Source organism: Aspergillus multicolor, assembly GCF_047715735.1.
Source record: "Aspergillus multicolor strain CBS 133.54 unplaced genomic scaffold BDW74scaffold_39, whole genome shotgun sequence".
Lineage (NCBI taxonomy): Eukaryota > Fungi > Ascomycota > Eurotiomycetes > Eurotiales > Aspergillaceae > Aspergillus > Aspergillus multicolor.
The window spans coordinates 125,097-148,533 of NW_027395990.1; the positions used below are offsets into that span (position 1 = coordinate 125,097).

Below are 23,437 nucleotides of genomic sequence, written 5' to 3' on the forward strand. Positions count from 1 at the left end.
GTTACCTGAAACGGTGGGCCATGGGTGGGCTTCCTCGCCGCCTGCCCCGAAATGTCGTTAGAAAAAGCGAGCTATGCGGACTATTGCCTGTCTAGTAGGTTTAGGCGTTTTCCTGACTATTAAGCTTCCGTGGAAGCGGCTAACTGGTCTGCATAGTAATCCTCACCCGCTGTATCCAGCCACTAGGGGTTTCCAATATACGGGGCGATCGCCCGAGAGTGACTGGAGAACCCATATCTACGAATACGAGAAGGAGCCTGAGGGGGACCAGATGCCGCACGTTGTTCTTCTCGCCCACCAGTCTTGCAACGGGCACGACGGGTCGATCGCGCTGGGCGAGCTCGTCGCCATCGTAACGACCATGAAGAGCCGAGCGAGTCAGCCTCGAGGATGGAAAAAGGAAGACAACGAAGATGATGGCTCCGATGACGGCTATGAAGATCCGGGCCCCAAGGAATGTCGTGGGGTAAACATAAAAGATCGGGATGTGCTTTTCCTCGATGAGCGAAAATTACCTGTATGATCTTACACGCCCATGATTCCCTATGCACTGCGCTAATTTACAGCACTAGGTTCTGATGGTTTCCCTCCTCGGTTCTCAGCATGAACGCCTTTACTACGCCTGCATGGACGGGCTGGATATTGTCATACGGCAGCCGAAGCTTTACAGCTTCGAGAAGAAGAACTATGCATTACTGGATTTCTTCTCGTGCTTCCTTCTAAGTGAGCCTATTGCGAAAGATCCTTCTCCACTGGTGGGCGCTATCACCTCGCAAGGCCCTCAACAAGCATCTGCATCCTGAGTCGCGGAAACGAGCTGCGCAATATGCCGGTCCTCCAGGCAGCGTGTGATGTGCGTATCTTTAGTATTTTGCAGAGTGTCAGTTTGCAGGCGTTGGCGGGGATGGTTGTTGAGAGGAGTGCGTATTTTGGGGTTGGAGGGGTTGGTGGAACTGGGGTTGCTGCTGCCGCTTGATACCCTAGGTATACTTACTTACTTAGATACATTTTCTTTTCTTGTGTTTGGTTGGTTCATGAGGCGTTTGGGGCTTTGGTTGAGTTAGATTTGATGTATGGCTTCCATTCAGGTATGGAGTTGGAAGTTCTATTCATAACTAAGTTGCTGAATATGTCGAATACAGTACTAAGCACCAAGACATGAATCCAATTTGTTATTTAAAGGAGATCTCCGCCATATTTACTTTATTTATCATGCTTCGAACAATCCCATCCTTCTGTTACACCACTTACAGGGCAGTAGGTATGGTTGTAGTGAAATAGCACACGAGTGTTTGTAGTTCTTATATACTTTTTCACCCTGTTAATACCTTGACCTTGACTTCATATTAACCGGAATTTTCTTCTAACACTTACAAGCTAGGTAATAACAACACTTAGGATGGAGTCAGGCTTTTCTTTGATTACTATTATATCAGCTACACGCATGTGGCCGGCTAGAGACTATCCGATTAACTATCGGTACATAGAAGTCTTTCAGTGATAGGCTCTAATATACTAAGATAGCTTGATACTCTCTTCTCCTCTCCCTGCTCCCTTATAGCTCTCTCTATTCTAGTTTCTACACCTCCACCCCAAATCAAGCCATCCCCTCCCCTCGGCCGCCATAATGCCGCACGGGATGCCGCCTCCTGACTCTCCGCCGACGAAGCCAGAACGTCACGAGCCCCGTCACAGTTAACGGGATCGTGATGGCGAAGTAGAGTCACACATTAGGCGTGTCGTGCCACCATGCCCCCACAGTCTCGGAGTCAAAGAAGGTCATGCTGAAGAATCCCTAGGTACGCCGAAATGAAAGCGCTTAGATCTGACAGACACCAGAGGAGTACAGGGCATTTGGAGAAAAGGGAACGGGACGGCACGGGAAGATGGAAGGGAAGGGAAGGGAACATGACATAGACATACCGACACAAACGTCCCCGGCAGAAAGACGATGGAAAGAAAGCCCACCATCCAGCTGATATGCTTGCCGTCGCTGCGGCTCTCTTGCAGCAGGGACCGCGCCTCGCCGAGTTGCTGTGCGTTGACGGTGTTGTAAGCCTGTCGGTCGGGTGTCAGCTCATCAAACCAATGAAACTATCCGTATGGTAGGCACGGTAGCTATGGCAGCAGCTAGCAGCTAGCAGCTAGGAGCTATGGTAGCAGTTAACCGTGGACGGGCCCAGGAGTGGATGCACGCACCAATGCAATCTCATTCTGCAGCCTCTCCTTGAATCCATCCGCCCTGGGCTTGAGGTTGTGCACCAGCAAAGCCCATCGTAGCGACATTCCTCGCCCTCAACGGCAGGCAGAGCGCCGCCCAGGCCGTCCGCTATACCCCGCCCGACGCGCACGCAGTCATGGCGCTCCTGCTGCGCTCGAATCTGGCGCGTATGGGGGCCGTCGATGTCGTTGTTGTCGGGTACGTGCATGGCCTTAACGCTGGGCCCTGGGAGGGCGGCGACGGCGCAGATGATCTCTTCGCGTGGAGGCTCCTGGACCTGGACCTGGACCGCCCGCGGGAGTCTTCAGGGACAGGGGGCTTGAGCCAGCACCAGCACCAGCACCAGCACCAGGGTCGTGTTCGTGTTCGCCGGGTCGCCCTCCTCGGCTGCAGAGTGAGCTTTTGGGGCGACATTGCGGGGAATCTCGTGCGGGCCCTGCATACCCTCAACAAAGCCCAGTGCGTCCTGTACATAGGCAAGCTCGGCAGCATACGCCCGGAGCTAGAGCCGAATCAATGGCTGGCAACGGGCTCCTGCAGCGAGATCGGGGGGCAGACGGTGACGTGGAAGAATGTGCTCGAGGAGGCTACCCGCTCCAGGGATATGATCGTCCAGGGGAAACATTTCAGTCTCTCGACCGTGCTCAAGGAGAGCCATCAGTGGTTACAGGAGCATGAGGGGCAGTTCGACTTTGTGGACCCGGATATTGGGCACATGGGGACGGCGGCGAACGAGTGCGGCGTGGCATATGGGTATCTGCATATCATCTCGGATAACCTGGCGAGGAAGTATGCTTACGATCTGTCGAATGAGAGGCTGCAGAAGGTCCGCAACGATCGGGGCAGGCTTCTCGGGGAGATCAAGGAGGTCTTGGCTGGTTTCTTTGAGCGTTGGATATCTGACAAGGAGGGGTTACCATCACATCAGGGGAAGCATGCTGGATCACTTTTGGATCCTTCTCTTTGGTAGGGTCTTGGGTTACAATACGTATAGAGTAGTGCCATCTTGAATTGTGTAGGTCATCCTTACAGATTCCGCCTGCGGTAGTACTCATATCTTTCAGATACCCACCTAGCAAGCCCTAACCCGCACCACGCTCCTCAGTGGAGACGGCACGCTCATCCCGGCCCTAATCCAGGTGCCAATCCCCATCGCGTGCATCCCCATCCACCTCCAACAAAACTCCTAACCTAGAACCTCGAAATGGGCGTCCCTCTCCCAAAAACGCCCTTAGGGTCCCACTTCCTCTTCAAAGACGTCAAACGCGGCAAATTCTCCTTCCCCCACCACGCCTCAGCCCCCTCATCCCCAAACGCATAGTTAACATAGATATCCGGCTGGTCCTCGGGGAACCCACTAGTCGCATGGAGTTTCTTACTCAGCTTCACGAGCAGCTCATTCGTTGGTTGTTCTAGCGCCGGGTCCGTGTAGATGTTCTCGTGCAGCCAGAACATCTTTGTATCTCTCCACGGATACACGGCCGTAGAAGCGGGCGTCTTGAGCGTGTTGTTGTTCGCGTACCGCTGGAAGAGGGTTTGCCCGATGTATCCTGGATACTGCTCGTAGAAGGCCGTCATGTCGTCGAAGACTTCCTGCAGTGTGTCGGGATCCGTGCGGCCGAGGCCGATCGTTCCGCGCGAGATGTATGCGCCGGTCTGGCAGGGTCCGTCGAGACCGTCGTACAGCTCGACCAGTGTGACGTTTGTTACATTCGGACTGATGGGGTTCAGCGCGAGCGCAGACTCAAAGTGGTCGACGAAGGTGTCCCAGCCGGCGAAGTGCTTGATGTCGACGGTGAGCAGGGTTTCGTTGGTGGTGCGGTTGTAGCTGACGGATAGCTGCACAGCTAGTTCCGGTGGGAGCACGCTGTCTAAGATGGCGAGGTACGCGAATACGCCGAGGGAAGTGGTAGAGTTGTAGACGAAGGAGCCGATGACGGCGTTGCCGTTGTTGGGCTGCGGCGACATGGTAAAAGTAGCAGCGGTGATGATGCCGAAGCTTGCGCCGGCGCCGCGGATCGCCCAGAGGAGATCGGCGTTGTGTGTTGTGTTGGCTATTACGAGGTCGCCTGTTGCTGTGATGAGGCGGACGGAGGTCAGGGCGTCGACGCCCAGGCCGAAGAGGCCTGTTTCGTACCCGATGCCGCCGCCGATTGTGGCGCCGTTGACGCCGACGTAGGGGGAGTTGCCGCGGACTGCTTTCCTGTTAATATTGCGTTGCCTTTGGGTTTGTGGGTAAGGACTGGGAGGACGTACGAATTGCTTTGCCGGCTTCATACAGCGGGATCGTGATATCGTCAAGCTTGGCTCCGACACCAACGGTCACGGTGTTGGACTCGAGGTCGATGTCCAAGCTGTTAAGTTGCCCAGGTTGATGTCGAGGTCGTTGACGGTTCCATAGATGAGACTCGTGCCATGGCCACCGTTAGTTGCCATGAAGCTGACATTGTGGGCGACGGCGATGCGGACCTATCTCCATTAGCACATACACTCATGGCAAACAAGCTGAGTAGATGATGGATAGGACCTACAATCTCCTGCAAATCCTTCTCGGTGGCAGGCTTGATAGCACCCGTCCAGCTCAGCGGCCTCCACTCAGACCACCGTGGAGAAACAACATCGTCAAAGTCTGTATCGTTGAGTTTGGCGATTTCAGTGCTGGAAGACAGGTACGGGCCAAAGAGAGACTCGAGGTCAACACTGGCCGCGCGGACTGCAGCGGCTACGGCTAATGACTGCCACAAGAAGCGCATTGTGATTGGGCCCGATAGTCGAGATAAAGACAGACGGGTTGAGTGGTGTGTTAAGCGGGAGGTCAGGCACGGCGAATGAGCTTTAATAGATGATAGGAAGATGGCGCCGCAGCCGTATCTGTCTGGCTAGCATAGCTACATCGGACTCCGGCTGTAGCCTGACATGGCGTGGTTAGCCAGGTGGCCCTGTGTTTAGGGCTGAATGTCCCGTGCGTGTTGATCGGAGTTGGAATTCCGTTGTAGCCAATTGGCGTTGCATTTTCGGACCGTGCGTGGAAAGTCCGATGCACCCCTGCAGGAACCAAGGATTATAATAAAAATACTCCGGTTAGACGACGGAGTTGGACTGCTGCAGGTGCTGTTCGTCAACAGCTCAGCCCCAGGCCAGACATCAATGAGGCTGACAGCCACGACTACTCTGCGTAGTACAAAATGTTAGATCAAACTGTCCTTTTCGGGCGGATTGCAAGGAATATCAAACATGAGAAGTACGGTGCTGGCCCAGCTTCCATTGTTCGTGACGGAGGTCTCCCGGCCTCCTGCGGTGGCTATATCTTGATGAATAGGACGTAACCTGGAACCAAGAAGTCCTTTGATAGTAGTGCCAGATCAGAAGGAGCGACTCCTTTCAACTCGGCCCTTGAAACTGCAGCTTCCAAGGAATATTGGTGCATGAGAATCTCCACCTTTCCGGGAGCAGAATTAGCACAGATGCTCACCCTGGAAAATCATAGTCAAATGATAGGCACGCCCAATCAAACCATCATCCATGCCTCTCAAGTACAAGGTAGAAGCGAGAAATTTCAATGACAGACGCTGCCACCCACAGTGAAAAATATGTATGAACAAGAACAAAACTCCAAGAAAACAAAGGACAATGCATCGCGACTAATAAAACGTCGGCGGCATGCCCAGCACATTCTCAAACCACTGATTATCACCCAGATCCATGCTCTGCATGACCACCATTTGGTCTAGGTCAGGAACGTAGTAGTTATACGTCTGCGTCTGTGGCTGTCCCTGACTAGCCGCATCCGACTCACTTCCCGTAATCGTAGTTGACGGTACAGGCGCACTATGGCACGAGCTCTGGACATCGTCCATCTGGCTCTGACCTTGTCCCTCTAGATTCCACCTAGCTTCGCCCCACATCCGACTCCGACTGAGCAGCTTGGACAGGAACAGGAGGAGGTGGTCGCCGCACCCCTGTAACTCGGGCTCTTTGCTCGCGAGATCTAACCGCTGAAGCATACAGTCCATTGTTGATATTAGGTGGACTGTATTCCGTACTGCCTGGCAATCCCAGTCGGGGTCTTTGAGGGTTGATAAATATTTCAATAGCGTAATGGTGAGGATCATCTGGGACCAAAAGTGGAAGGGTTGGCCCGAGAGCTTGGAGGTGGGGATGATGTAAAAGCTGTCGAGCCAGGACTTTATGTTTTCGACGGAATGCCAGAGACATCCGAGGCGTTGGAAGGCGAATGCGTTGCCGCTGGGGTCGTTAGCAAATGCTGCGAGGAGTGAGTTCTTGCTGATGGTAAAGGCGAGTTGGTTGATGTAAAGCTCAACGTATTTGGCGTGGGTGCTTAGAATTTCTGGCTACAGTCAGTCTAAATTTTGTACTTTCTATTGTGACAAGACTTACCAATCTGCTGCAAGTCCATAGGGAACGAAGCGCGCAGCTCTTGCAGTTCACGACGTAAGGTCTTGAGGTACAGCAACCCAGGCGCTGAGGTGCGAGTGTCATCTTGCTGGCGGACGTCGTCTGCTCGCTGTTTCAGCAGCTGCAAACGGACTTGACAAACAAACAGCCTGTCTGCTGGACATGCCTCGCTGATTGTAAGCAGCCGAAGCGCCTCTTCCATTCGAGGCGTCCATCGTAGAGCGTCCTGGCGGCCGAGATGTGAGGAGATACTAGTCTTGTTAGTATGGTTCTCAAGTAAAGAGAATAGAGGCGCACTTGGAGCTTAAGATGAAACAAGCAAGAACAGCCCTTTGCCGCTCCAACAAGCCATACGGCGTTTCATCTTGCGCCGGACGATCCTCGTCTGTCTCGCCTTGGGTAATAGTCATTATGAGCTGCACATCTTTCGAAGACGGTTTGAACAGCCGCAGATCATATACCAACGAGATGGCGAGCATCATCAGTCGCGAGACCAGATCGGCCCTGCCCAGGAAGGGATCCGTGCTCCATGCCAAATACGTAAGTGCCGCAAGAAGCAGGTCAATATTCGACTCGAGTTTCATGAATGCCGAAGAGAACAGTTTCTGCTTCAACTCCTCAACCTGAATCAGCCTCTCCTGCGTCGAGAAAGTGGTAACCGTACAAATAGCCTGGTACAAGAGCGGCCGATTCTGACGGAGGTACCAGGTCGTCATGTCGGGCGTGAGGTCAATAAACGGGAAAGACGGTAGCACCTTCGACCTAAAGAAGTTCAACCTCTCATCCGCCTGATTTGGCGACGGGGCAGGCGTCGATAGGAAGATCGGATTCTGCAGGTTCGAGTTCGGCGATACAGCGGCCACCGACGCTGACGCAAATACTGGTCCCTCGCCAAAGCCCGACGTCGTACTGGGGGGCGTCACCAGAGCAGCGTTGCTACTTTGATAAGCATTTGCGGATGGAACGAATTCTCCGCTCATGTTGACGGCCGCCCCGTTGGACCCGATAAAGGATTGCATAGCCGACAGTAAGCTCTCCATCTTGTCCTCCAGACGGGCAATCCGTCTGTCGGAGACGTTGGTATTCTGCGCATGGGGATTGCGTCGCCGGACAGACTCTGACGGCTCGCATCTTTTCTTGAGACGGAGGCATCTGTCTGTGTTAGTGATTGTCTTCCGCTGATAGAGGCGTCTCGCCTTTCGCAGCTGTCGCCGCTAGGAGTGCGCACGCAGCGACACTTTGCCTTGTAGCATTGGGTACAGGCTTGACCGTAGGTGCTTGATTGATGGGAGGGTGTTCTATCCATTGCGGCAATACCGGCCTTGCTGAGATCCTGTCTAGCCGGGCACTCTGATGATATTCAGGCGCCCAGTCAGTGAAGGAACCACGTGACTACCTTATGTCTAAAAATGAGCTGATACAAGGATGATCTAATGGAATTGGAGATGGAATCCAATGCCGATGATCAACGCGTGGCAGATGGAGAGATGGAGAGATGCAGAAGGAAAGGGAGAGCAGGGATGCAGCGGAGGTGACGGTGACACCAAGACAAGGACCGGAGATTACTGAAGGTTGAAACACCTCGAAGTCCGACGGATTCTAACCCCGGAGTCCGCCGCTGCAGCGATCCTTCGTCTTGCGTGCTTCTTCTTCTTCAATCAGCCTTGAGCCCTCAGTCCCCGTGTGCACATCTCATCTGAGGTGGGTCCTTCATTTTTCCCCACCCCAGATGATCTGTCACCAGTCAGCCCCCGATCTTTCTGCACGGACGGGCCAGACTTGCGCGGCGGATGAAGATTATACGGTCCTGTCAACGGTCGCGAGATCGGATCTAGCCGTACTAAGACAGAATGATCTAGGATGTTATTGGATGTTCGCTACCATTCGGCTCATATGTCTCTATATGAGAAACCATGTATCCTGCCTATTTTCTTCGCCCGGCGTCTGCAATCCCTGCAGATAGTCCTTAGCCAGGCTGTGCGTGTCCTGCAGCTCCCCCAATACGTGCAGCAGATGCTGCAACCTATCACCACCAGCAAACCCCGAACCATTAATCGAAAGAAACGTAGCCGCGCATGCCAGGGTGTCCGGTATAAAAGGGTGCGCCTTGAACGGACTCAGCGCCGGTACGGCCTTTGCCAGCCGGACAATTTCTCCCGCGGCGTGCGCGGCGCGTTGTTGGTATGCGACAGCTGAAACAACGACCGGCGCCCCCGGGCCTAGTATCTGCTGGTCGACCGAGGAAGTCCGCCATGAGACTTGCTGCATTGTGTCGCTGAGATGTACAGTCGCGCGGTAGCCCAGCATATGCGTAAACAAGAGCATCGGATCACTGTCCACGGTCGGTGAAGGCATCCGTGATAACATCTGCACCCGTCGGTCAACCACATTGGAAAGCCAGTTCTGGCGGATACAGAAGTCGCGCTTTGTCGGTCCGGACTCAGAATCAGAGGCATTGGTATTGTTCGGATTTGCGTAGAATCGGCGGTGCGTCATGCAGCGACCGTGTAAAGTCGCCATAATAATACATTCGGAGAAAGGGGAAAGATTGGTCTGGCCAGTCTGGGTCATGGCCTCGGGCAGAAAAGGAGTGCGGATGGGGGGGTTGTTCTGGTAGTTGTGTTCTGGACATGGGAGACGAGTCGATATCTGGAAGTCATTAGTTACGGGCAAGGCAATGTTGGTAATGTTGACATACTATTTCTTCTTGTAAGGTTAAAGGCCACTCATTCTGCAAGCAAAGAAGGCGATCAAAGCAAAACGCAAGCCAAAACGTTCATCGGCTTTCCTATGCATCGACAAAAGCCTCAAAAGATTTAACTCCACCTGACAGTAATAACGAAGAAGGCGACGGGGCGATAGGTGAAAGCTGTAGATCAGCACCGGCGTCAATTTCGCTTAGTCGCGCCATCTGCACCAGACGGAAGGCCCGACTGGCGGTAAGCATGGCCTGATGTACACTCATGCGCAATAACTCGTAGTGGCTCAGCAAAAGCCAGGCTTGGAGGTGATCTAGTGGGATCTTATCTCGAGGGGTAGCCGGCGTATGGCTATGTGTTTCTAACAGAGCTCGAGTCTCGGTGTAGAGCTGCTCGCCGAGCTGATAGTGAGCAGACATGGTGGCTGCGAGAGTCCGCATGGCACCCTGGAGGTAGGCCTGAGCCGGAGTAAGACTCGCTTGGGTGACGAAAGTAAAGTAGCGTCGCCGGTGAATGATCGGGCAGAAGGCGTGGACGCGGTCAAAGTAGATTTGATCTCTTGGTGGTGTTACTGTTAGCGGATCGGGAAGGTGCGATGGGAAAGGGTGCCTACAGTTCCGCCCGGATGAGATCGGTCATCTTCACTCTTGAAGAACTCGAGTCGGCTGTGGTGGGAGGAGGTGGGCTCTCATTGAGAATATCCAGGCTCAGGGGATCGGTCAACGCAGTAGTTGTCGAGACAGCCATCAAGTCTGGTGGAAACAAGCTGGTGGTGCTGATGTCCTGCCACTGACAGTCTAACCAAGTGGTGTCCGGCCACGGCAGGCCAGCAGGAGCTGGAACAACAGCCTCTTTTTGAGGTGATAGTTGATGCCGGCATGAGAGCCGTCGTCGTGTCTGATGCGCCATCATGATTCAACGCCGCAACCTGCACATCAAAGTCATCGAGCATCTTCTGAAGATCGGTCGGTGGCACATCGGGCTCGACAGTCATGGCGATTGGGTGATCCGGCCAGTGCCTCAGATACCGATCCAGCTGCCATCGAAGGGTTGCTAAACCACCAGGCATGCATGTTAGTCCCGATCAACATATGCAGAAGCAAGGAAGCAGCATGAACTCCGACAGACCCTGCAGGTCGGTCACACAATGCAGGGCTTTGCAGATGCTTTGCAATCTTCGGTTCGATTGGAAATGCAACTGGAAGCATGGTCGAGAACAACAAAGATAGTACCAACCTACCCAGCTGTGACTGCATCCAGCTGATCTGTCCCTTGATTGGGCCCCTTTGCTGTCTTTTATCGACAAAAACACATTGCAGCTCATTCTCCGTGCAGAACCCGCATGTCGGAGGGACTCGATCACAGCGGGCCTTGCGACGGCGACACTCCTCGCAGGCGAAGCCCGGTTGCTGTCGTCCTCGCCGGGTGGTGCACGCCATGGCTGGACTTATAGATTTGTGATGTTGAATGACAATGTAGTCTTTGCTGACGGTCCGAATAAGCGGCGAGGCAAGCACTCTTATTTCTTATGGCTGGCGGAAGGAGAAGGATCTATCGCCGTAATATATCCGACAAACGAGGGCATTCAGTGACATCAGTGGCCAATGTCGATGAGCCAGGCTCGTGTACGGCGCCATCCCCTTGTCCAGAGGTACACTAGCATGAGTCTCCAGGATCCGTCTCACCTGAAGACTGGCTGTGGAGATTTGGGGGCGAGACTTTGGATGAGCTTGATTAGGCGTGCAAGATTCTGCTTTCGGCAGGCTGCAGCACTGTAGCAGCTGATATTATCATTGGCAATCGAGTTTCTCCTCGCAGACTGTTGGCTTTTTGATCGTGAAGGAAGCTAATATTCTTTCTAGGTTAATTTATGAGTCTATCCTCCGAAACTCTTCTGCGAGTCTTGTCCAGATCAGTGGAGTCAGATAAGATGCAGTCGTCTGTGCTCAGCCGTACAATGCCCACCCATTTACCCATCAAGCAAAGCCGAGACAACCAAGCTGTTACCCATGGAGATGCGATAACCTACTTGGGCTAGTGTTTACAGACCACGGCCGCAGTCTCGCCACGACAGGGGTACTTACCTTACAGCCAGTGAGCGAGCTCTCCGAAACACGCGAGGAAGACACGCGATCCGGCAGAGAGGGTAATCTGCAGGGGGCGGCGGGAGGAGCGTTCGACTGGCGCTGGGCTGTCGAGATAAGTGCTGAAGGATCGAGCTGCGGTCGACTCCAATATGCTCTCTCCAGACAAGGTATCTCCATCAACCGGAGTCCGGGGGTGAAATCCGCCAACTCCGCCCGGGTCCGTAGCCCTACCTACCTACCTACTTAACCGTTGCCCTCTACTCCGAAATGTGCCACACTGGCTAGTCTTGACTTTAAACAGGTGATGCTTAGCAGGCTCTTTAATATCCGCAGCAGCGCTCTTCTGCCTATGTATGGTCTCGGCTGCGGGCCTCTTCTCACCTGAGCTCCTCTTCACCCTCTCCTTTGCCCTCTGACTGTGTCTTATTCTTACTCGTAGAGAACTCTACACCTCGCAATGGCAAATCAAACCCCTTCCCCAATCGCAGAAACCAATGGCCACACTGCCAACGGCACCAATGGCACCACGAAACCCCAGAACCGTGCCGCCTGGATCCCCGCCAAAAAGGTTATCCCGTTCAAAGTTTCATCTGCCCCCTACACATCTCCGGGACCCGGCCAGGTTGTGATCAAGAACACCGCGGTCGCCATCAACCCTTTCGACTGGGTGCTCCAATTTATCGGCCCCGCATTAGCCGGATATCTCAAATACCCTTTCATCCTCGGGACGGATGTCGCCGGCGAAGTCGTTGAAATCGGGCCCGGCGTGACCCGGTTTGCGGTAGGCGACCGCGTCTGCGGGAGCTCGACAGCCATCGCGAAGGAGGTCAATAACCCCGCTGAGGGCGGGTTTACTGCACACGGTGATGCGGGTGCATATGCTGACGCCGATTCCGGCGGGTGTGAGCGACGAGCAGGCTTCTGTGCTAGGGCTGGGTCTGGGCACTGCGGCATTTGGGTTATTCCACAAGGAGTATCTCGCCTTCGACATGCCGAAACGCTCAGAAAAAGGCAGACCCGAAGTTCAACTCGGCAAATCCGGCCAACCGCGCGTCGTGATCATCACCGGCGGCGCAAGCAGCGTCGGCGCCAACGCCATCCAGCTTGCCGCCGCCGCAGGCTACGAAGTACTCTCAATGTCCTCGCCCAAAAACTTCGAGTACGTCAATTCTCTCGGCGCAAACCACGTCTTCGACTATAGGAGCAAGTCACTGCCCCGGGACCTAATCTCCGCCGTCAAAAGCAAGGAGCTCGTCGGCGCATATACCATCGGCGCTGGGGCAGTAGAAGCATGCACCCTCGTCCTGAAGAAACACGACCCATCGCTAACCCGCCAATTTATCGCCGTCACTGGCCAGCATATCCCATCCGAAAAGCTAACCCCCTTCGTCGGCAAGGGCACCTTCTTCATCGGGATGATCGGAGGCATGGTGAAATCGAGTTTTCGGCAGCGCCGGACGGGCGTCACTGCGAAATTCATTCTCGTTGATGGCCTTGTGGATTCGGACAGTGTTGCCAGCCATATCCGTATGGATTTCTTGCCCGAGGCCCTGGCGAGGGGACAGTTTGTGCCGGCGCTGCCGCCGCTTGTGGTTGGGAAGGGGCTCGAGAAGATTCAGGAGGCGCTGGATGTCCAGCGGAAGGGGGTTTCGGGGAGGAAGCTTGTTGTTACGTTGTAGTTTTTCTTGATTCCTTTTGTGATCTTGGGGGTGAAGAAGGCAAATGTTGATGCTGATGTTGATGCTTGGTTTGCTGTATACCCGAGATAGCCCTAGGTTCCTTAATACTAACAGTACACTTATGCGATGGACTGGTCTTGTAGAACTTCCTCTAAAAATTCTGAAACCCAATTTTGATGGAGAAGATGAAGTTCGAATAAACTTGGACTATGTTCGAGTTTAATTCCTGACACGGTGCTGCTGGGTCTTGTTGGGATAGCGAAACTCTATGCACGGCATGACAGCAGAGCATACAGAATTTATGCAATGTGGATATATATTTACATATATCGTTGGTCAACAATAACACCCACTAGGATGGGTTCCAATGCCCTAGCTAGTAGCCGTCGTCTAAGCCGGTTCAAAAACTATGGAGCGATAAGCACAGACGTTCCTGGGTCCATGTAGAGTTGTCCACGGGTATATGGTATATTCTCGTGCAGTGATACAGAACATAGACAGAGAAAATGAAATAAAAATAGAATAATATATTAGAAGCCATAGCAGCGAGCTAAAGAAGATCTATACCGGAAAGCGAAATATCCCGTTCACACAAATCAAGCTGTTTCAACCACTGGGGGATAATGCACAGAGCGAACCGTTGGAATACCGTATGAAGACCGGAATCAACCTTGAAAGACTCTCAAATACAACCATCCATGGGCTCAGGAGCCCAAGCTTGAGCAATTTCCTGGCCCGGGGTACTATGATATGGTATGGTGTAGTAGTCGGGTACGCCACAAACGAGGCCCTTTAGGTACATCCCAACGATCTTAACCCCTAAGACTCCGTGCTCTACCCATTGGCAACTGGAACACTCTCCATCTCCTTCTCCTCTTCTCCCCCTCCCCTCAACACCAGGATTCTCGCTAGTAAGCGCCTGCAACTCCTTCGTCTAGCGGATATCCTTCCACCCCAGCCCCGGAGAGAACATAATGGCCATCACACTCACCGCGATCCCCAGGTACATGACCTTGTCAATGGCGTTCGCATACGCCTCCAGCACCGCCGCTACTTCATCACCAGAGACAAGAACCTTGATAGATCTTACACCCGCCGCAACAATTGCATCCGCCGAGACACCGATCTGCCCCGCACGCTGTGACAATTCGTCGCGCAGACTATTGCTAAATATGGCGTTCGCGGCGCCGATGTTCTGCCAGAAGATGACGATCGCCATGGCCTGTGGGATTTGGGGCGCCGGGACGAGGTTCCGGATTGCGATGTAGGGCTGCCTCCGTCTCGTCATCAGTATTTTATTTTGTACATGTAAAGAGGGGGGGGGGGGGGGGGGGGGCTGGGAAAAGATAGCGTACTGCAGTAGTCGTACACCCGCTCGCAACACCATACAGGACCTGATACCCATCCACTTCGCGACGGAGGTACTCGTGCTCAGGGTCGAGAGGAGCCCGTACCCGGCGGCGGAGATTGCGCCGCCCGCGAGCAGGAAGGGGAGGTAGTAGCTCAACATGGAGACTGCACAACAACCTTGTCAGTCACTGTACCCATCACCATAAAACAGAAAGAAATAAGGCAGGGTGACTGGAGACATACTCAGCGCCCCGACACAACCGTAAACAGCACCAGCCCCAGCGTAATTGGCAATATATGCACGCCGCTTATCAGCGGCAAGTCGTCGCGAATTGCCTGGAAGTAGATCGCGATGTAGAAGTCTGCGACGAGCACACTAGACAGAGAAAAAAAAACGTCGTCATCGCCGCGGACCAGATGACTTTATGGCGTAGCAGTGCGAAGGGAACCATGGCCGCATCACCGCGCCACCACTGGTACACAATAAACACGGCGAATGTCACACCCCCGCCAATAAGCAGGCCAATCACAACAGAGCTATCCCAGGCGTACTGGTTTCCGCTGAATTGCAGACTGAGTAAGAATATTACCACTGCTGGGTAGATGAGCATAAGCCTGGTAGGTCTAGCGAGGAGATTGCCGTTCCAAGAATCTCAAGGGGCGGGGACTTGGGTTTTGGTTCCGGGATTATGTTGAAGAGGAGGAAGCCGCCGCCGACGGCGCCGAGGGGAAGGTTGATGTAGAAGCCTGCAGCCCGTTTTTATTAGTCCATCCCACGTTCAACTTTGCATTTTTCACCTCGGAAAGGTATAGATAGGAAAGATAGAGGGGACATACACCACCGCCACAAAACATCCGTCGTAAACGCGCCTCCGATGATAGGCCCCGTCGCAAGCCCCAGCTGTCCCATGTCCATATTCAGCCCCATAAAGAGCGCCTGTTTCTGCGTTGGCAGGACGGCTGAGATTGTGGTTCCACGCGCCGTTGGACATGCCCGCTGAGCCTACGCCTGCGATGACCCGGTCGACGATGAACATGGGGGAGTTAAGGGCTGCGGCGCACAGCACAGAGCCGACTTCGAAGATGATGAAGAGGACGAGGAATGTCCACTTCAAATTCTATTAGTATACATCTTGGCTCGAATGGCGTGGGAGGGGTGACAGGGAGAACAGCCTACCTTGATAGAAAACTGACTGTAAATCTTTCCCGTAAGCGACTGGAACGCGGCGCTGCCGAGCTGGTAGGCGCCTCCGTACCTGCCTCTATCAGCATACCCATAATATCTATAAAGGGGCTAGTAAAGGAAACGTACCAACCAACATCAACCAACGAGTCAAACCGCAATGTGATGGCCGGCGTAGCAGTTGAAAGGACCGCAAGGTCGAGGAAGAACAGGAAGTAGGCGAGTGTGACTGAGGTCAGGATTATGGTGACTCTCCATCCGGAAGGATACTGGATCTTGGGTTCGGGCTCTGCGTCATCGCTCTGCGTCATCGTGTCTCTGCTGCGCGGTGTCCATGGTGTGGGTATCTGGTTCAGATATTGCGAAGACACTTGCTAACGGCTAGGCTCCGAGTGCGGCTGAGGTAAGGTAGCATCGATGCTAAGCTTGCGGACGGACTAGCGGATGAGACAAAATATATAGCAACTAGCTCTACATGATTTGATCACAAGTAAAGCATTGATACCCCCCTAATCAAGTCTATTCTTTGATGTGGTAGGCCTCATCTCCGCCCCGGCCACTCCCCGAAATCCAGCGGAGTTGAACTCCGACCCCGCGACTTAGGGCTGACCAGCGGCGCCCCACCACCGAACTCCGAATCCTGAAGAAACCGAACCTGTTCAGTTCTGCAGACTGCATGCATGAAATCTGCACGACCTAATAATCCTGATCCTTCCTCCGCGCCCAGATCTTCATTCTTCAAAACTCGCGTCTTAGCCTTCCTTCATCACCTCAAACGTACGTATTTCCGAGCCACCGCCAAGTTCCCGCAGCGCCGCTACAACCGCCCCAATGTCTTTGGTGGTAATTGCATGCGGTGCGCCCCGTCCCACTCGATGGCCTTTATACATTGGAGTCCGCACAGCACCGCACCAGATCGCGGTGCACGGAGAGTCCTGGGTCGCGGAGGCCGTGGACGTGGATGGCGGGGATGTGCAGCAGACCATCTTTGTCCACCTCGTCATCGTCATCTTCAGCCGCAGAATTGGCCCCGGACTCGGACTCGGACTCGGTCTTGGAGTTGAATGCGTATGCGTATGCAGATACCGTTGCTGAACTGGAGCTTGATGAAGGGGTCTTGAGAGAGCCAGAGCCAAAGGTAACCCTCAGATCCAACAGTGGCCCGCGACCCGCGAACAAGACGGCCAAGCGATAGTTCGTATCGCTGGCCATACCCAGACCACCTCGCTTGTGACTCGAGCTCCAGCCGCCCAGCCAACCAGCCCCTTCTGCTTCTGCTGCTGTTGCTGCTGCCGAAACAACAAACTCGCCGCAACCCTAGCCCCCTGACTAAACCCCAGCAAGCCCACCCACTCCCCCGTCGCACCGAGCCTATCATCCCTCTCCATGGCGACAGCAATGCACGCATCAATAGCGTCAACATCAACCTCAATCCTAACTCCCGCAGACGCCCAAGAACTCAAGCTGACTCCCTTCGGCACAGGAACCCAGCTGCGGAAGGGCCCCCATTCACCGTAGACACTCGTAACATCTGGACCTGCAGAGGACAGAAATGGCGCGTCCACGAAGACGAGTCGGTATGAGGATGCGAGACCTCGGCGCAGTGGGCGTGCAGTACATGCGGGTTGCAAGGGCGGCGATGCGTATGATGCTCGCGCGTATGACGAAGGATGAGTCAGTTCTCAGGACGAAGGCGCCTGCTGCTCCGGCACAAGTCGTGAAGGTTGCTCCTGAGGTCAAAGTTGACCCTAAACCAATTGAAAAGGCAAAGAGCAAGGCACCGAAGAGAGAAAAGAAGCCGAAGACCGTCGAGAAAGCCAACCCCAGCAAGGCCAAGTCCAGCAGGCCCTCTGGCTGGCGTGATATCACTAACGAAGTGCGCGATCTCGTTGCGACTGTCTCCGGAGTTGATGCCGGTGAGCTGGAACTGGATGCAGACATGGCCGACTTCGGTATCGACTCGCTGATGGGCATGGAATTGGGCAAGGAGGTAGATTCTGCCTCCAAGTGCACCCTTGACCAGAACGAGCAGATGGAGGCGACGACACTGCGCAAGCTCGTGCAGTGCGTGTCCAACGCCCTCTATGACCCTAACCAGGGCGCTGACGAGGAAGCTGTTGAGGAAAAAAACGACGACTCTTCCAGTGAGGAATTGAGCGAAAGCGATGAATACAGCGCAGAGAGCTCCGACACAGGCATTCTCACGCCTATTCCCGAAGAAGAGGTTCTCCTTCTCAAGGCCGTGGCAATACACAAGTCTGCCGGTCTCTCAGCCGTCGCATCCCCTTCCATCCCGGCTAGCCCTAACTTCTTCCGACGTCCTGGCATCCTTCGGCCAGGTCAAGCTCAACACAGACACTCTCATGAAGGAGTATGGTGTCGACAAGACCGAAGGTGTCATGCTCTCTGGTAGCAACCGCCTCTGCGCTGCTCTCGTCGTCGAAGCCATGGACGAGCTGGGCTCCCCCCTGCGCACGGCGTCCTCGGGATAAATTCTCGAGCGCGTCCCCTTTCTCCCTTAGCATGGCCGCCTCATGCAATGAGTGTATAAGTTTCTTGAGCGTGACGCCCGACTAATTAATGCTGACCCCATCAGCGGACAGATCACCCGCACGCATATTGCTCTTCCACGAAAATATAGTTAGACAGTCCTGCAGGAAGTCCTCGCATCGCATCCAGGCTTTACAGTCCCTAACAGACTAGCATACTACGCAGGCCTCTAGCTCGCCGGCGTCCTTAGCGGCTTGGTGGACGGAATTCGCGTGCTTTTTGGTAGTGCTAAAGGTCGCGAACTGACGGCCGCAATGTACTGCGAGCACACCTTTAACTGCATGAGCTACGAGCAGATGCGCGAGGTCACAAAGATTCTAGCTGAGCGGATCGGAAACACCGGCGGAACACTCAAAGTGCTTGAAATGGGCGCTGGTACCGGTGGCACGACGCTTGTCATGGCGCCCTTCCTTGCCACACTCGCTAAGTCCGGTGCCTTGCCGATCGAGTACACGTTCACCGATATCTCGCCCCGTATGGTTGCCAGCGCCCATCGCTGCTTTAGCAAGTAGTATCCCTTTATGCGCTTTGCCGTACACGATATCGAGAAGGCCCCTACGGATGAACTGAAGAATTAGTATCTTGTCCTTGCAAGTAATGCCACCCACGCCACGCATAATCTTGGTGTCTTGCCGTCTAACATCCACCAAGCCCTCCGCTCCGACGGATCTCTCATGATGATGGAAATGACTGAGGTCGTTCCCTTCGTGGACCTTGTCTTTGATCTACTAGAGGGGTGGTGGTTATTGATGACGGCCGTCATCACACTGTTGTACCCGCCGGACATTGGGAAGGCGGACAGATGGAAACCTGCCTGAGAACTCATTCCAGAAGGTCATTATTGCGCTTGCTTCAGGATCCCAGGGACCACGGCTTCCTAAGCCTGAGCCCGTCGAGACTCTCATCCCCGAGCTAGACCCAGAGAACATCGAGACTCGCACCGCAAATGCTGAAAGCCAGGTAGTCAAGTACACGACCGGCTGGAAAACACCAAAGCTGCGCGTCCTCGATCGGCAAGCCGACCAAAAGCCCAGCAACGTTGGCGCCCCACATAACGGCAAATCTTTCGACGCGGTGGTAATCGTTACCGGCGCAACAGGAAGTCTGAGCTCGCAAGTCGTGCAGAAACTCGCTGAAACGCCCTCCGTCGCAACAGTCGTGTGCCTGAACCGGCGCAGTAGCAGCTCTACCCCCGAGAAACGACAGCACGAAGCCTCAACAACGCGCGGGATCAATCTGTCCCCGGCCGCACGCGCCAAACTCCGCATCCTCGAAACGGACACTTCAAAGCCCCAACTTGGTCTTCCACCTCTCGAGTACTCTTGGTTGCCAGAATGCGCCACAGACATCGTCCACAATGCCTGGCCGATGAGCGGGACGCGTCCGGTCTCCGCGTTTGAACCCCAGCTACAAGCCATGCGAAACCTGCTTGATCTTGCTCGCGAGATTGCGTCTCGTCCATCTAATACGCCGTCCCGGGTTGGGTTCGGATTTGTCTCCTCCATCGGCGTCGTGGGTTTCTGTGGGAAGTCTTTCCTTCCAGAGGACCGCGTGCCTTTCTCCGCAACACTACCGAGCGGGTACGGCGAAGCAAAATGGATCTGCGAGCGGATTCTTGATGAGACGCTGCATCAGCACCCAAAGCTTTTCCGGGCCCTGGTCGTGCGGCCCGGCCAACTCTCCGGATCGTCGGTTAGCGGGTTCTGGAACCCTGTTGAGCACTTTGCGTTCCTGGTGAAGTCTTCGCAGAGCCTTCGGGCATGGCCGGATCTCCAGGGGCAGATGCAGTGGATTCCGGTGGATTATTCGCGCTGGGGGTGTTGTTGACCTCCTGCGTCTTAGCTCGAGAGGTGAATGCGTACCCCGTATATCACATTGATAACCCCGTTGGTCAGGAATGGAGCGCTATGAACCCTATCTCAGCGGCAGCGCTAGGTATTCCCGAGCGCGATATCATCCCTTTCAAAAGCTGGATCTCGAGGGTGAGACGTTCTCCGCTACCGATAGAGACGGAGAATCCGGCGGCGAGATTGGTGGGTTTCCTCGATGAACATTTTGAGCGTATGAGCTGTGGAGGCCTTGTGCTTGATACAAGTAAAGCCAAGATGCATATTAAGGCCATGGCCAGTGTTGGGCCGATAGGTGCTGACCGAGCGAGGAAGTACGTGCAGGCGTGGAAGGGGATGGGGTATCTTGCTTGAGCTTGAGATAGGATTCGGTCTTACATTAGACTGATTCTTTTGTTCTGCATGATCTCGGACTGAGTAGATGGCGTTGGGAGTCGATTCACCTTTCTGTATAGTTTTGAATTATGGCATTCGATTTCAAAGGCTCCAGCTGTATGTAGGAGTCCATTACGATGGAGGTAGCTATGCCCTAAATTTACCTCACTTTGAGACCTACCTCTTCAGGTCCATCATCGAAAACTGAAGGATTCGGTAATATGATCGCTCCGGAATGCTAATTTTAAGTTCATAGTAGTATTTCGAGCGAATGGTGTGTAGATTATTTCCTCAGCTATAATCCTTAACTTAGCAATGCGCATGCTGTGAAATATTCATGACTTGAGCAGCATTTTGCAGGCGTAAATTGATGTAAAGTGGTAAAGTACCTTTGCTTAGGGCAGATCTAAAAGCATCAGATCCCTGCTTCGACGCTTTGAATCAATGGGAAGGCCAAAAAAATACCCGATGGGTTAAGCCCAAAACCTGTTTGATACTGTACAGCCGGTCCGCATAGTTGATACTTTGGCAAAGACCAGACTGCAGTAGTCGCTCGCATACTGTCTATGCAGGAGTACAAGGCCTGGTGTACACAAAAGCCCTGACTTCAATACTTTCTCGCGGCTTTGCATGCTTCGGCGCATTATCCTGCTCAAACGAGACATGAGGACACACTAGCAGAACATGTTAACATTCATCTTATCCTCCATAACGAAGCCCGTAAGTCTTGGGCTGATACAGACACAACCAACAAGGTCGGCCTAGAAAAATGGATGGGCTTACTAGAGGCCCTTATACCTCCTCTCGAATCGAAATTCTTAAACAAACACACCTCCAACGGCAACTGCCGCTCCAAGTAAAACCAACTATACCCAGGCCGGTACTTTGCGTACATTGTGCTGGCAATGTAGTCTTTGCGTATGAGGTCGACCCCAAGGAGGTCGTCGTAGGTCATTGTTGCGCCGTCGCAGACGGCGAGGGGCCAGTCTTCGACGGGCTCGGTGGGACACCAGAGACTGAAAGAGAGAAAGAAGCATTGAATTAGCCACGACACGCTGACGGTCCCATGCCGCTTTTCAAAGTACGTACTTGATGACTCGGACTCGGCCGCGGAGGAGCTCCGGTGCTCTGGGGCCGTTGAGGAGACGCACGCGTTTCAGGACTCCGACTTGGGATTGATCTGATCAAGTGTGAATAACTTGTTGACGTTTATTCCGCGATACCGTGGGGGCCAGGTAGGTTGTCAGGCAGGCGTTCATACCAAGATGGACGAAGAGCGCGGGCGTCAAGGGGTCTGTGGGATTATTCATGTCTGTCATTGGATTCCGCTGACAACTCGAGATGACTCGTCTCCTCTACGTATGAGTCTCTAGATTAGACCAATGGTCGTTCACCCCCGAACCCCCAATCGCGATGAAAGTGCTAGACTCACCCTCCAATCAAAGATTTGCACCTCATCTGCATCCTCCACATTATCCTTGAGAAAAGCAGCAACCTGCGGCAAGTATTCCTCCTCAACGGCGCGACGATCGTCCCAATTTGAGAAGTGCATAGAATGACTGATGAATTCGAAGCCATGTTTATCTAGTGTATAATTCTGCTCGCTCCCGCGAATATTGAGGATTTGCTCAGGAGGACCGGTCTTCCATTTGATGTTTGTCTTGCCGGAGGTGGCCCCGTCAAGGCTGGTCAGTATCATGTACGGCTTCTCGGTGCGGTAGATGGGGAGATCTTGAGCGTAGACTAGGCACGCTGTGCGGACGTCTGGATTGTTGGACGCCATGGGAGCGAACATCCTGTCGTTTTGATTCATTATGGAGGAATGGCAATGAAGAGAAGACGGTTAGTATTGGATGAAAAGTAGGTAGAAAGAACTTGTTCAGGAGGAGAAGAAGATGGCGTTGGCAGTGGGGAAGAGTTGGTAACATGAGGAAGCTCCAGTCGAGGGGCTCTTACCCCACAACAGAAGGCTGTCCCTCTTGACCATATTGCCACCGCTGCAACATTGAACTAGAGGCAGCTAGCTTGGTGCTTAAGCGTCTTTACATGCATTAAGATTGATAGTTCTGAAACGCAGACACCCAGATAAGTGCCGTATCTCGAAGGATATTCCTAAAGTCCCACGGATAGCTTCTTTGACTGAGCGAAATGGTATACAAGCGACTAAATACAAAGCCTCAGTTGTACAATCCTTAGCCCGGTGTTAGCTCCTTCAACCCGCAAAGGTAATCGGTGCTCCGCAGACCTGGCATCCTTTACCACCACAATACTCACACATGCAAACTCGGCAGCCTCTACCTCCACAGTACTCACACTGGGGTCTGGGATAGTTGATATAAGGATCGACTGCCGCAGCACTATCCCATGGCTGGTAAGCCAGGTAATGTCTGTCCTCCACTTTATCTCCAGCATCTGCCCTCCACGGTTGGGCACGTTGATCTGTCTCGGCCTCACGGTCGAGGCTAGCCACCCATGCAGGGACCTCTGTGGTAGTAGAGCCGGGTTGGTCGGCAGTGCCCGAGCAGCTGGCTTTCTGAGATGCAGCCCATGTGGATGAGGATTTGGCATTGAAGTTGCTGACTTCAGGTGCTTTGGCGCTTATTGAGGTTGTTTCCAACGGGCTCGAGCTGGATTCGGAAAGCGTGGCGTCTCCGCTCTTTTGAGAGGTTGCACTTGAAATTGAAACCGGAGACGACATCGTGGCCGGAAGTAGAGAAGCCCGAATGTACAATGCTTCTGTGGATATGTTAATTGTTTCAAAGGCGAACGATCTTGGAGGAAACAAGTCCTTGAGAAAAGACAGCCTTGGGTAATGAAACTGCAATGACACACCCCAGCATCTTCACATTCCATCGACGAGGCTGAATACTGTAAAGAGCCAATCGGTCGACCGGCTTAGTTATATTACTTTTTATGGAGTCAGTATGCGTTGGTGCCCTTAGGTCGGACATACCGGCGTAATCCACCATTCAGGCAACTTATAAAGTTCACCATCGTGTAGTCCTGTGCAACAGTAATAATCCAATGTAT

General features: G+C 53.6%; 12 protein-coding genes across 12 annotated transcripts; 5 read left to right on the top strand and 7 right to left on the bottom strand.

The window, feature by feature from the left end:
• Window positions 1-51: 51 nt before the first annotated feature.
• Window positions 52-803, top strand: BDW74DRAFT_182863 (uncharacterized protein; the record flags this gene model as incomplete). The annotated part of the gene is made up of 3 exons (XM_073730369.1): window positions 52-98; window positions 157-517; window positions 573-803. The coding sequence occupies 3 exons, from the start codon at window positions 52-54 to the stop codon at window positions 801-803; spliced, it is 639 nt and encodes a 212-aa protein (XP_073579043.1).
• Window positions 804-2,357: 1,554 nt separating this feature from the next.
• Window positions 2,358-3,191, top strand: BDW74DRAFT_182864 (uncharacterized protein; the record flags this gene model as incomplete). Its single annotated transcript, XM_073730370.1, has 1 exon — window positions 2,358-3,191. One exon carries the CDS (start codon window positions 2,358-2,360, stop codon window positions 3,189-3,191), a length of 834 nt encoding a protein of 277 aa, XP_073579044.1.
• A 221-nt stretch (window positions 3,192-3,412) lies between these two features.
• On the bottom strand, window positions 3,413-4,974 carry BDW74DRAFT_170897 (FAD-binding oxidoreductase; the record flags this gene model as incomplete). Its single annotated transcript, XM_073727230.1, has 4 exons — window positions 3,413-4,416; window positions 4,478-4,556; window positions 4,613-4,690; window positions 4,753-4,974. The coding sequence occupies 4 exons, from the start codon at window positions 4,972-4,974 to the stop codon at window positions 3,413-3,415; spliced, it is 1,383 nt and encodes a 460-aa protein (XP_073579045.1).
• Window positions 4,975-5,862: 888 nt separating this feature from the next.
• Window positions 5,863-7,943, bottom strand: BDW74DRAFT_170898 (fungal specific transcription factor domain-containing protein; the record flags this gene model as incomplete). Its single annotated transcript, XM_073727231.1, has 4 exons — window positions 5,863-6,569; window positions 6,620-6,888; window positions 6,935-7,789; window positions 7,834-7,943. 4 exons carry the CDS (start codon window positions 7,941-7,943, stop codon window positions 5,863-5,865), a joined length of 1,941 nt encoding a protein of 646 aa, XP_073579046.1.
• Window positions 7,944-8,307: 364 nt separating this feature from the next.
• Window positions 8,308-10,330, bottom strand: BDW74DRAFT_188335 (fungal specific transcription factor domain-containing protein; the record flags this gene model as incomplete). The annotated part of the gene is made up of 5 exons (XM_073731695.1): window positions 8,308-9,286; window positions 9,336-9,368; window positions 9,438-9,894; window positions 9,950-10,185; window positions 10,265-10,330. The coding sequence occupies 5 exons, from the start codon at window positions 10,328-10,330 to the stop codon at window positions 8,537-8,539; spliced, it is 1,542 nt and encodes a 513-aa protein (XP_073579047.1). The 3' UTR covers window positions 8,308-8,536.
• Window positions 10,331-11,835: 1,505 nt separating this feature from the next.
• BDW74DRAFT_188339 (zinc-binding alcohol dehydrogenase family protein) lies at window positions 11,836-13,178 on the top strand. Its single transcript, XM_073731696.1, has 2 exons — window positions 11,836-12,272; window positions 12,331-13,178. Exons 1-2 carry the CDS (start codon window positions 11,881-11,883, stop codon window positions 13,100-13,102), a joined length of 1,164 nt encoding a protein of 387 aa, XP_073579048.1. The 5' UTR covers window positions 11,836-11,880; the 3' UTR covers window positions 13,103-13,178.
• Window positions 13,179-14,036: 858 nt separating this feature from the next.
• On the bottom strand, window positions 14,037-15,946 carry BDW74DRAFT_188341 (major facilitator superfamily domain-containing protein; the record flags this gene model as incomplete). The annotated part of the gene is made up of 9 exons (XM_073731697.1): window positions 14,037-14,372; window positions 14,472-14,604; window positions 14,709-14,828; window positions 14,867-15,067; window positions 15,121-15,199; window positions 15,290-15,449; window positions 15,481-15,561; window positions 15,630-15,708; window positions 15,765-15,946. The coding sequence occupies 9 exons, from the start codon at window positions 15,944-15,946 to the stop codon at window positions 14,037-14,039; spliced, it is 1,371 nt and encodes a 456-aa protein (XP_073579049.1).
• A 571-nt stretch (window positions 15,947-16,517) lies between these two features.
• Window positions 16,518-16,847, bottom strand: BDW74DRAFT_182870 (uncharacterized protein; the record flags this gene model as incomplete). Its single annotated transcript, XM_073730371.1, has 1 exon — window positions 16,518-16,847. The coding sequence occupies one exon, from the start codon at window positions 16,845-16,847 to the stop codon at window positions 16,518-16,520; it is 330 nt and encodes a 109-aa protein (XP_073579050.1).
• A 340-nt stretch (window positions 16,848-17,187) lies between these two features.
• On the top strand, window positions 17,188-18,127 carry BDW74DRAFT_182871 (uncharacterized protein; the record flags this gene model as incomplete). Its single annotated transcript, XM_073730372.1, has 2 exons — window positions 17,188-17,859; window positions 17,909-18,127. 2 exons carry the CDS (start codon window positions 17,188-17,190, stop codon window positions 18,125-18,127), a joined length of 891 nt encoding a protein of 296 aa, XP_073579051.1.
• Window positions 18,128-18,439: 312 nt separating this feature from the next.
• Window positions 18,440-20,012, top strand: BDW74DRAFT_182872 (male sterility protein-domain-containing protein; the record flags this gene model as incomplete). Its single annotated transcript, XM_073730373.1, has 2 exons — window positions 18,440-18,659; window positions 18,988-20,012. The coding sequence occupies 2 exons, from the start codon at window positions 18,440-18,442 to the stop codon at window positions 20,010-20,012; spliced, it is 1,245 nt and encodes a 414-aa protein (XP_073579052.1).
• Window positions 20,013-20,709: 697 nt separating this feature from the next.
• On the bottom strand, window positions 20,710-21,332 carry BDW74DRAFT_162085 (uncharacterized protein). Its single transcript, XM_073725889.1, has 2 exons — window positions 21,191-21,332; window positions 20,710-21,081 (listed from the first exon to the last, which is right to left on the bottom strand). The coding sequence occupies exons 1-2, from the start codon at window positions 21,300-21,302 to the stop codon at window positions 20,972-20,974; spliced, it is 222 nt and encodes a 73-aa protein (XP_073579053.1). The 5' UTR covers window positions 21,303-21,332; the 3' UTR covers window positions 20,710-20,971.
• A 1,168-nt stretch (window positions 21,333-22,500) lies between these two features.
• On the bottom strand, window positions 22,501-23,349 carry BDW74DRAFT_96360 (uncharacterized protein). Its single transcript, XM_073734177.1, has one exon. The coding sequence runs from the start codon at window positions 23,103-23,105 to the stop codon at window positions 22,620-22,622; it is 486 nt and encodes a 161-aa protein (XP_073579054.1). The 5' UTR covers window positions 23,106-23,349; the 3' UTR covers window positions 22,501-22,619.
• Between the last annotated feature and the right edge of the window lie 88 nt (window positions 23,350-23,437).